This window comes from Peromyscus maniculatus, chromosome 11, assembly GCF_049852395.1.
Source record: "Peromyscus maniculatus bairdii isolate BWxNUB_F1_BW_parent chromosome 11, HU_Pman_BW_mat_3.1, whole genome shotgun sequence".
Classification (NCBI taxonomy): domain Eukaryota; kingdom Metazoa; phylum Chordata; class Mammalia; order Rodentia; family Cricetidae; genus Peromyscus; species Peromyscus maniculatus.
Window position 1 is genome coordinate 104,177,648 of NC_134862.1, and position 12,389 is coordinate 104,190,036.

Below are 12,389 nucleotides of genomic sequence, written 5' to 3' on the forward strand. Positions count from 1 at the left end.
TCAATGTTCATTGCTGTTCTATATATAATAGCCAGAAATTGGAAACAGCCTAGCTATACATCATTTGAAGATAAATGGATAATATAAATGTGGTACATTTACACAATGGAAAATAATTGACTGTTAAAAAAAAATCAAGAAATTTGCAGGTAAGTAGATGGAGACTGAAACAATCATCCTTGGTGAGGTAACCCAGACTCACAAACACATATATTGAATGTTGTCTCTTACATATATATGTTAACTATTAAGGTTTAGACTGTGTGTTTTAATCAGAATAACCACAGAGGCTAGATAGACAGGGACCAGGGAGGGAAGAGGGGATTTTTCCAAGAAAGGAGAACTAGAACATCATGTTATAAAGAGATAAAGGGCAAACTAGAATAGTAGGTTTGAAAGGGGGAGACTGGAGAGCAGTGTAAAGGAAAGTTTATGGGAAGGGACAACTAACACTAAAGGCCTTCTAAAAAGCCATATGGAAACCTACTGCTGTAAAAGATTCCTAAAATATATACATATAATAAAGTAATTTAAATATAGTCACCATACAATGTGAGAAACAATTCTCCAACTAGACATCTTACGCCACCAATAAAACTTCCAGTGCCAAGAATTAGTTCACCTTGTTAAGTCATTGTCCAAAGGGGTTACATATACCACCCCTGAATATCACAGTTTATTGCCAAGGCTATTGATTACCCTCCATAACCCGATGGCAAGGTCCTTTTATTGAACACACCACTTATATCATTAAACTGAGTTGGTTTCCTGCCGGGGACCAGTCTTAGCAGTTTGGGAGGTCTGAAGGGTGGGATACCTGGAAGGCGCAGTAACGAGTTAGAGACAGTGTTCGTGCAAGCTGACAGGTCACTTCGGGCTTCTGCAGTTGCTAAGTAGCTTCTCTGCTAGTTTCTTTAGCTTCCCTAGCTTCTCTTAGCTTCTCTAACTTCTCTTAGTTTCTTTTGTTTTTCTTAGCTTCTCTTACTTTTCTTTGCTTCTCTTAGTTTCTCTAACTTCTCTAACTTTTCTTAGCTTCTGCCTTTGCCCCGGTAACCTCAGTCTTTTATTATCATAAGTAAAGTGGGAACAGGAAGAAAAGGGGAAATCACCCAATACAAAATATTCTCATGATTTCAAAGGTTATTCTTAGAAAATCACCAATATATTTTTTATCATCTTTTACGAAACACAGGAATATCCCAAACTTAACACCAAAGCAAGCATAATCTATTTTTATTATTAATGATTATACAATCTTCTGAGCACTTGACCCAGAGGCTAGCAACATGCAATTTCACAAAAAAAGGTAAAAATAAGAACAGTGGTCAATGTACCAGACATTTCCTTCTCACACAGCCTGCTCCAACCTCAAGACCCCTGCAGCTGCCTAAGTTTCTCCTCAGCTCTCTGCAAACACCAAGGCCCATGACTGGTGGGCCACAATGACCTCAGACAAGAAATCTGTCCTTGCAAATCAGCAACTTTTGTCCTTCTATATCCCAACAATTCCAAGGAAGACAACCCAATTTTTAGAGTCTCCATGAAAGGAAGCTTACCTTTCCTGGCAGCTCTTTTTAATCTAGGAACCCAATAAAACTTGTAGCAATCTCTCCATCACTGTCACATTATCTCCACACTCCTTCAGGAGGAATAAAAAGTATCTGGATTAAAGTTGCCATCTCCCTTTCTTGGTGGAGGCCACTATTTTTTTTTCTTATTCTAGGTTCCCACACTTCTAGTCTGTCATCCCATCTATATGTTACTCCATCCACAGTCTTCAGCCAATACCCCTTTTAGGGTCTCAAGTTTTACACAATGCTTTTGGTATATCCTCAGAAACTGAATTATTCATCATGGCCAATTTAAGTCCAGTGTGTTGATACACATCATACCATGTGCTATAGTTGACCACACATTCGGTACAGTTTATCCAAGCCTGAAAAGCTTCTCCAGGCTGTAGGTTCTTTTCCATGAACTGGATAACTGCCTTAACCCCAGCCTGGGTGATCATCTCTGTATAATTTCCTGTGAAATTTACTTTACTCCTTTCCTATATCACAGAAATCACCATTGATCTAGGAACACAGAACATGACGATCAGATAGAAGAAAAATACTATTACAAGAAGTATTTATATGGAGGAGGACATGACATGTGCACACCATAAAGCATGGCCTTGGGACACATAGGCATTTCTGCCTTGGCCCTCTAGAGGCATGCTAAGCAGAAGATCCGGAGGGGAACACATGGAGGGTTGATAGTCCACAATCTTGGGTCTCCTTTTCTCCAATCTCTGCTGGCAGCAGGTCACTCATCTTACATGCCTTCCCTGGCAGTTCCCAGCTAGAAGCTTCACTCTTAGTGACTGGTGTTCATGGGACTGGATGGTATTTTTCACTGTACTGGAGGAGACAAGCAATCATCAGCATCACCAAGATACAAAACCTGTGACCTACAACAGCAATATGCCTACAAGATGTATGTTATGGGAGTAACCAACCACCTTTTGATTGAGTGAGGGGAAAGAATATGATCAAAATACATTGTATGCAAAAATTTTTGGAGGTGATCAAGGTCACAAAAACATTTAGAGAGTTAATTTAATCCTAAGTAGCAACAGTGTACTGATAGCCCTTCCAGGTCAATGCAGGCTTCTTTCGATAGTTTTTATGAACAGGTAATGAAAAAAATATTTTCTGCATCAACAGCTCTGTAGCTGGAAGGAGGAGCTATATTGACAGGCTCTATCAAATAGTCACATTTTAATAAAATTAATGATAAACTTTCTTAGTTACATTTTCTACTGGTGCAGTAAAATTTAATGATCGAAGTAACTTTGGGAGGAAAGGGTTCATTTCTTCTTATAGTCTGTAGTCCATCATCCAGGGAACTAAGGGCAGGAACTCAAGGCAGGAGCCTATAGGTAGAACTGATGCAAAGGCCATAGAGGAATGCTGATTACTGGCTTGCTCTTCATCCCTTGCTGTCTTAGTGTTATTATTACTATGATGAAACACCATTACTAAAAGCAACTTGGGGGGAGGGTTCATTTGATTTACACTTCCACACTGTAGTTCATTGCTGAAGGAGGTCAGTACAGGAACTGAAACAGGGCCAGAAGCTAGAGACAGAAGCTGATGCAGAAGCCATGGAAGATGCTATTTATTGGCTTGCTCATCATGACTTGCTCAACCTGCTTTCTTATAGAAGCCAGGACCACCAGCCTAGGGATGGCACCACCCACAATGGCTGGCTGGGCCCTCTTAATCAATCACCAACTAGGAAAATGTACTACAGCCTTGCCTATAGCTCAATCTTTCTTTCCAGCTTATTTGTGTATTTTTTTAAATAAATTTTTCATTAGTTTACATCCTGGTCACAGTTTCCCTTCCATCATACCTCCCTTCTACCCCTCACCCCCTATTGGTGAAATTATTTTGGCCACTCCATGTAGTTAAAAGGATATTTATTTAATGGCGTAACTCACAAATTAAGTGAAAGGTAGGTTGCAGGGTCTGGGGAAGGTGTATTGCAATCCAGCGGTGTTCTCCGGAGCTCTGCACAGTCCACCTTCACCATTCAGTGTCCCGGCACAGAGAGAGCGCACAGAGAGAGCGCTGGCCCATCCAGCTCTCAGGTCTCCAGGCGCCTCCCCTCGCCCCGCCTTGTAGGCGTGACAGTTGCCAGAGTCTCAATGGGGGTTGGAACTTCCAGATCCAAGCTGGAATGGCTACCCACTACAACCCCCAAATCTGTTCTTCCTCTACTTTGGGTAATTTATTCTCAGTCATAGGGACAAATACTGTTGTTTTTTTTTTTTTTTTTTGTCTTTTCTTCCTTCTATGCTCCTATTCGCCTCTTATCCCCACAAAGATTTGTTACCAGATGGTATTGAGAGGATTAAGAACCCAAAGGAGGCTGCTTTAGTTAAGATCTTAATCCAGAGAAAAAGTTCACAAGTGGTGCAGCACAATCCACGGCATTTACCCTAAAATCTGATTCCAAGAACCTTCTAGTTGGTACATATTTGGCCCCTTTTGTCTCTAACTCTGTGCTGGATAGTTTTGTGTCAACTTGACATCTGCTAAAGCTATCTAAGAAGAAGGAATCTCAATTAAGAAAATGCCTACATAATATCAGGTGTAGGCAAGCCTATAGGGCATTTTCTGAATTGGTGACTGATGGGGGAAGAGCCCAACCCACTGTGCATGGTGCCATGCCTGGGCTGGTGGTCCTGGGTTCATAAAGAAAACAGGCTGAGAGAGCCAGTAAGCAGTGTTCCTCCATGGGCTCTGCATCAGCTCCTGCCTCCAGGTTCTGGATCTGTTTTGAGCTCCTGTCCTGGCTTCCTTTGATGATGGACTACAATGTGGAAGTGTAAGCCAAATAAACCCTTTCCTTCTCTGGTTGATGTTTGGTATCTTTACCTAATAGCTGTCCTCCCTTTAACTACAGTACTGGAAATTATTCCTCTTGACAATTATTTATGTAGGACTTTTGTTCGTTTATTTGTTATAGCACTGTGTCTAACGGTATGTGGCATGACTGATTGTACCTAGGCTACATTATTTTTGTGGTTTGGGGCAAGTTATCTAAGCCCTTCATGTTTCAGTTTCCTTATCTGTAAATATGGTGCCCTAAGAATATGACCTGGTTATTGGCATTTAATTAGAATATCTATCTATCTATCTATCTATCTATCTATCTATCTATCTATCTATCTATCTATCTTTCTATCTACATACCTATCATATACCACCTATCTATCTTATGCCTGTCACTAGCCTTTGAACATCAGTACTAAATGTTCAATATACTTTAACTTTTACAATTATTACCATTACCACAACCACCACTACAGTACTTTATGATAACACTATTAACCTTTTATTCTATTTTATATGTATTTTCTATCTCTTTAGTACTTTCTTATTTACATTTCAAATAGGTCAACAGTTCCAAAATGTGAATAATTTTTATAAAATGTTGGCTTCTTTATTTGTTGGTAGTGCTAAAGATCAAATGTAGGGTGTTTGCAGAAGACAAGGTGGAAAGACTGTAAGAGCCAGGGGGATGGAAGAGGAAACAATGCCTTTTGGATATAACAGGACTGATGCACATATGAACGCACAGAGCCTGTGGTAGAATGCACAGGGTCTGCATAGTTCCAAGCCAGATGGCGTCCCAGCACTGAGAGGGGGAAGTGGACATGATCTCCAACTGACAACAGCTTTCAAATGAAAACTTATTTTTCTCCAATGGAGTCTCACTGGGTACAAAGCTACACTCAAAGACAGGCCCCATGCCCAGCAGTAGTTGACAAACTCAAAATGAACACAATGGTATTGGAGATTTTTTTTTCTGTCTTATGTTGCTTAATGTGGGCATTTTTTTTTTAAGTCTTACTGGTCTTTTGTTTATATATATTATGGTTTCTGATTTTGTGGTTTTCTGTTTGGGTATGTGTCTCTCTATGTGTATGTGCTTCTTCTGCATTTTCTACTCCTGAAGTCATACTTGAAGTGATTTTACTAACATCCTAACTTGTTGTATTTTGAGACAGTACACTCTCAGCTCCCTTATCCCTACACACTGTAACACCTCATCACAGTAGGCACCAGAATAGATAGATGACTGGGCAGTCAGTGACTTTGCTGGGCAGGGGCTCCAATCCCTACATTTTGTACTTACGAGATACACATTTGGCCAGAGGAGGATCCCAGTTGGCATCTGACTGGCACTGGCTCTGAGAACTGCCTTCTAGAGTATACCCATCCTCACATTCCAAAGTTACATTATTTCCATAGTAATATTCTTTCATTTTCAACTCTTTCTGGACTCCACTCATATCCTGTGGGAGGCTACATATCACTTCTGCAATTAGAAAAATCACAAGAAAATTAGTATTTTGTTGCTAATTGAAACTGTTATTATAGAAACATTTGCAACCCCAAACTTTGCCTTCTACAAAAAATGGGGATATTTTCAATAAAAATTATTGTCACACATCCAAACTTTTTATGCTTTAAATATTTTTCTGACTTTCAATTTTTGTGTACAGTGAGGAAACGTGGGACACTTGTGATTATAAAATCTGCAGTTGGAAATTTTTAGAAAGATCAGAAGTTAGGACAGCCACGGTTTAGCCCTGGATCCATGCAAGCCACACCTAAAGAAAATACCAATTTCATGTTAAATCTCTAGGTTTAGAACATACTCTGATATTTTAGCTCTGGAGTAAGTGAATACTTCCAGCCTGCTTTTGTACATAGAACAAAGAAGTTAGTAACTTGCAATTCTAATTTTAAATACTACCTTTCTATTTAATTCCTTTATTTGATTTAACTCATTCTTGAGATTTTCTTTTTCTTTCCAGCCATCAATATCTTCCTCAACTTCAAGTAAAACCTCCTTTTCTGTTGTAATTGTCTAAGATTTACCTAAAATATGTTTCTCTCTAAAGGTATGAACAACGTAAAGTGGCATTTCTACAAGTGTGGTTTTCCTATATTAGAGTATTTTGACTGATTTGTTAAAAGTAGCCTTTGACCCTTCTTAGAACAGAGTCCAAGTTCTGGAATGGAGCTAAGTAACATTCCAGGTGATTTTGCTACTATGATGGATGGAACTACAGATGAAAAGGCACTGGTGTAAAGTGTGCTTTACTGGTTAAGAAAAAATGAATTATGCTAATAGTGGAGAGCGTTGGGGGGAGGGGCAGAGAACAAGTTTCCAGAACAGTAACTGTATGCTTCCCATTGATGACAGCTGGAGAATATGGGCAAAAATAAAAGTTCTAGAAAGAGACAAAAACTTTAAGTTCTATTAATTTCAATCAAAATAACTAATATGATGATGGTGCCTGTGAATGTGAGTGACATTAGTACTTTTGGGTCTGTGAGGGTTTTACTAAGACAGAACTGAGCTATGCTAAACTAGAGTTTATTCTAAAAGTCCAGAAGACAGTAGTCCTAGATCACCTAGAAAGCTAATTTCTTAATGGATTTGGAAATAGGCTTCTGTTTTTTGTCTTGCTTTGTTTTTTAAAGCAATCATTCAATTGCCTACTTTATACTAGGGATAGTAAGAGTCCTGTTTACAACAAGTTTGAAGACAGGTGAAGCTTTGGTCACATAGACACTAAGTTCTAGGGAAACCTGTCTGAAGCATGCACTATCATCTTTAGCAAAGTAAATGTCTCTTGGTGATTGAAGGCCATTGTCAGTACCAATCAATATACAATGGTGTCATCAGATAACTACAGAGATTATTTTTGCAGATATGATGATTCTAAAGCATGAGACCTTGTTTCAAAAACAAAAACAAAGAAATTTTATCTTACTATAGTAATTTACAGTTGACATATATTTTCTGTCAGTCTTCTGTGTCTGTGCATTGGTTGAACACCTCAGCTTCTTGTGGATTGACTATTTCTATAAACTTTCACCATAAAGCATACAGATATCTAGCAATGTATTTTAATAAATCTTACATGAAATGAACATTTTATAATGAAAAGGAAAATGGAATTTTATAAGCTGGCTTGCTTTGCTTTAGGAAATACAAGTAAGATAAACTACTAATGTTTCATATAAACAACATATACTTAACCTATTTGCAAATTTCTGAATCCTTGGTGTTTTTTGTAAGGAAGTGGTTTGCAAATGAAGGGTCCTCCATCATGTTGAAGACTTAATGTTGACTTACTACCCCCACTTCCTGTACCATAATAAATTCTTATATAAATTTGTTTTATTTTATCACATATCACTATTTATCATGCTATTTATGTACTGTAATTTTTTTAAAAAATTTTTTTCCCTGTTATTTTTTTCCCAACTGGAAAACCAACTCATGAAAATATGGATGACTCTGACCTATTTGTTGCTCTTTTCCCACAAAGTCCTGGCACAGGAGAAACCTTTGTCAGTAAACACCACAGAGTAGAAATAGGCCTAATAAATAGATCAGTGAGGGGATAAAAGAGCATGACAGCTTAAGAGAGGTCAACCTCTGATGACTGAACTAATAAATTCAATAAGTAGGTATAATTTCATGTACCTTTATATCATCTAGTTTCTTCCTTGTGGGGCGTTTACCCACCACCCCCACAGCTTCCCAGAGTTTTCTTGAGTGCAATCAGCAGGAAATATTAGATAGAAGGATTTATGGTGGAGAATCTTACGGAGATAAACAGATAGAAAATAAAGGATAGCCTCGAGAGGGTCTGGAACCTATTCCAACGGGCCCTGACTGTCTCTGCCCCAGGGTTTTTATAGAGACACCAAGGGGTGGAGCAAAAGACCTCTTTCCCCAGCACAGCCAAGTGCAGACCATCTCAGACACCTGCACTCAGGCCGTGGTCCTGATCATCCTCTATTCGGACCTGCTGGGTAAAGCCACGAGGAACCCGAGAACGGGCTCCCACAGGTCCCCCCTTCTTAATATATAAAAAAATAACTACTAATGGCTTGCAACAATCTCCATAGCTGTTATACCTCCCAGTATGGGAGTAGAGGATGATATAGATGGCATTTCTATTTTGAATTAGGTTCAAGGTGACCACAGCAGTCTTAGCTGCCTCAAGCCCTTTCTAAACCAAAAACTCTTAAGGCAACTACAAACTTAAAGAATCCATTAACTTCATCATTTCCATTAACAGGTTAACATAAATATTGCTATACATAGTCACAATTCTCTCAATCTTACAACTCAAAGCAAACTCTTAACAGAACCATTTGAATTAGCATATATGGTGCTATATATAGTTAACAATTTTCTCCCTCTTACAACTTTAACTCAGTCATTTGAATTTTCTTGTTAACAGAACATAGGAAAAATTTCGATGTATTCACATCAAACTTAAACATTTCCTCAACTCCACAAAACCAGGGTGCATTAATATCAACAGGTTTCTGCGAACATAATTCAATCTCATAGCTCCTCCTTTTCTTTATAATTTTTTAAACAAAATCTCAAATGTAGTTAGAGGAACCCAAACTTATACAATTCCTACAAACCCATATTGAAAAGCAATATTTTCAATCTAACCCTTAACACTTTGAAAACTTTTAGCAAAACATCCAAAAGCAGTTTCTTAATAAAACTCTTTTTTTTTTTTTTTTTTTTTTTTTGGTTTTTCGAGACAGGGTTTCTCCGTGTAGCTTTGCGCCTTTCCTGGAACTCACTTGGTAGCCCAGGCTGGCCTCGAACTCACAAAGATCCTCCTGCCTCTGCCTCCCGAGTGCTGGGATTAAAGGCGTGCGCCACCACCGCCCGGCAAAAACTCTTTACACACTTTAATAGTAGTCTCAGTATAGCTCATTTGCATTTCTTACTAACAAAACATGACATTAATCCACTCAAACAACAATTTAAATTAAATAGACTAAGGAATATTAACTCTCCCTTTTCTTTATAATTTTAAGCAAAATCTCAAGCCTAGTTAGAAAACCCAAACTTTTGTGTTTAAACAGTTCCTTTTGTAACACAAAACCAGTTCCATAAGTAATTCCATTTTTACATAAACAGTTCCACAAAACAATTCATGAATCACCAGTTAATAAAGCATATATGAATACACAAAATTGCATCTTGATTCTAAGTAGAAATATATTTCTTCATTTAAACAGTTCCATTTTTAACCCAATTCCAGAAAACCGTTCCTAGGTCATTACTCAAAACTGTCCCATTGCAATGAAATCTCTATTGTTTATTTCATTTAAGTCTTAAAATTCAAATGATAAATTCTGGTACTAGCCTTCCAAATATGAGAAATCCATAACCAAAATCTTTTTGTAATTTTATCTCATTTTTAAGTTCAAAAAGTTCAAACAAGAAAAATTCTGATATCAGGCTTTCACTTCCAAATATGAAGAGACATTTTTCAACCAAAACTTTTTGCAGTTAATTTTTGTTCAAACAAGAGTCTCTGAACTTTTATTCTCAAGCCAGAGACCTTTTTAGGTACAGTAGTATTCTAAACTGCACCGTTTTTGATGTTAGCTCAGGTTTTTCTGTGTTGCGTCGATTTTCCACGGATCTCAGCTGCGAATGCCTTGTTGTGCTGGTTCTGGCGTCTGCCATTCTTAGCTTCTTAGTGGCTTCTGGAGCTTTTGAAACCATTCAGACTGCCTACTTTGCAGTCTACTAGGACACTATCTCCTGTGTCTCAGGTGTTTTCACTATATACATTAATAGACTCATACTTAACATTTACACTTTTTCACAAACTCACATATAACATTTTTTTGCCTTGCAAAGCATTTAGACTAATATTCAACATTTACACGTTTTTTACAAACTCACATAGAACATATTAACATCTACTTATTTATACTTTAAGGAAACTATAGAACTACTTTAGCAAATATATTTCTTATTAATTCTTATATACAACTAGTATCTTTACTTCTTACAAGCTTATTACTACATGTCTTAAGACTACCTTAGCTACTTCTTGCAAGCTTATATTCTTAAAGGAACTCTATAGATCTATTTTACAAACTTATATAGGGCTACCATTAGCATATATTTAACTTAGCAAACACCTAAAGCTTTCTTTTTTTTTTAATTTAAAAATTTGTTTTTATTTTTATGTATGTGTGTATGTATACATGCCGTGTGTGCAGGTGGCCATGGAGGCCAGAAGAAGGAATCTGAGCTGGAGTCATAGGCAGTTGTGAGTCACCCAATATGAGTGCTGAGAACCAAAGTTAGATGTTCTGGGAGGGCAGCAAACAAATGCACTTAAGTACTGAGCCATCTCTCCAGCCATTGGTATCACCTGGAATTTTAAAACCACACATGGAAGTCATCAAGGACAGGCTGACCGTGTTGGACAAGATGATGTGTTGGTATAAACAAGGACGGCTCTGTGTCCTCACAGTTGGAGGAGGTCCATTGTCAGGGCTCTGGCTGGGCTGACCATCAGTTCCAACAATGCACATATGTTGTCTCATCATCTTTTTTGTATAATTTACTATTCAGAGGGCCTGATCCAGCTGGGAGCCCCTCAGCCTTTGGTTCATAGGTCATGTGTTTCCATTCATTTGGCTATTTTTTTTTTAATAATTGAGTAAAACTGAAATTTATTATATGCCACAGTCGTCCTAGGGACCTCCATGCTATATATATAGCCTCTATGGTTCTATGGGTTGTGGTCTGATTGTTCTTTATTTTATATCTAGAATCCACCAATGAGTGAGTACATACCATAACTGTCTTTCTGGGTTTGGGTTACCTCACTCAGGATGATTTTTTCTAGTTCCATCCATTTGCCTGCAAATTTCATGCTTTCATTGTTTTTCTCTGCTGAGTAGTACTCCATTGTGTATATGTACCACATTTTTTTCATCCATTCTTCCGTTGATGGGCATCTAGGTTGTTTCCAGGTTCTGGCTATTACAAATAGTGCTGCTATGAACATAGCTGAGCATGTATCTTTATGGTATAAATCAGCATTCCTTGGGTAGATGCCCAAGAGTGGGATGGCTGGGTCTTGAGGTAGTTCGATTCCTAATTTTCTGAGAAACCGCCATACTGATTTCCACAGTGGTTGTACAAGTTTACATTCCCACCAACAGTGGAGGAGTGTTCCCTTTGCTCCACATCCTCTCCAACATTGGTTGTCATTGGTGTTTTTGATCGTAGCCATTCTGACAGGTATAAGGTGGTATCTCAGAGTCGTTTTGATTTGCATTTCTTTGATGATTAAGGATGTTGAGCATTTCTTTAAATGTCTTTCAGCCATTTGTAGTTCTTGTTTTGTGAATTCTCTGTTTAGCTCTTTAGCCCATTTTTTTAATTGGACTGTTCAGTGCTTTGATGTCTAGTTTCTTGAGTTCTTTATATATTGTGGAGATCAATCCTCTGTCAGATGTGGGGTTGGTGAAGATCTTTTCCCAATCTGTTGGCTGTCTTTTTGTCTTACTGACTGTGTCTTTTGCCCTGCAAAAGCTTCTCAGTTTCGAGAGGTCCCATTTATTAATGGTTGTGCTCAGGGTCTGTGCTGTCGGTGTTTTATTTAGGAAATGGTCTCCGGTGCCAATGCGTTCAAGAGTGCTTCCTATTTTCTTTTCTATTAAGTTTAGTGTAACTGGATTTATGTTTAGGTCTTTGATCCACTTGGACTTGAGTTTTGTGCATGGTGACAGATATGGATCTATTTGTAATCTTTTACATATTGACATCCAGTTATGCCAGCACCATTTGTTGAAGATACTTTCTTTGTTCCATTGTATAGTTTTGGCTCCTTTGTCAAAAACCAGGTGTTCATATGTGCATGGATTAATGTCAGGGTCTTCAATTTGATTCCATTGGTCCATATGTCGGTTTTTATACCAGTACCAAGCTGTTTTTATTACTATAGCTCTATAGTAGAGTTTGAG

At 38.0% G+C, this 12,389-nt stretch overlaps 1 protein-coding gene across 2 annotated transcripts in view; it reads right to left on the reverse strand.

Moving 5' to 3' along the window:
- Window positions 1-849: 849 nt before the first annotated feature.
- LOC121821426 (complement component receptor 1-like protein) overlaps window positions 850-12,389 on the reverse strand; it is a 64,418-nt gene continuing 52,878 nt past the window's right edge. For both annotated transcript variants that reach the window (XM_076548307.1, XM_076548308.1), the window contains 2 exons: window positions 5,692-5,874; window positions 850-2,402 (listed from right to left, as the gene is read on the reverse strand). In XM_076548307.1, the coding sequence (XP_076404422.1) occupies window positions 2,395-2,402; window positions 5,692-5,874 (191 nt within the window). In that variant the 3' untranslated portion in view covers window positions 850-2,394. The remainder of the gene's footprint in view (window positions 2,403-5,691; window positions 5,875-12,389) is intronic.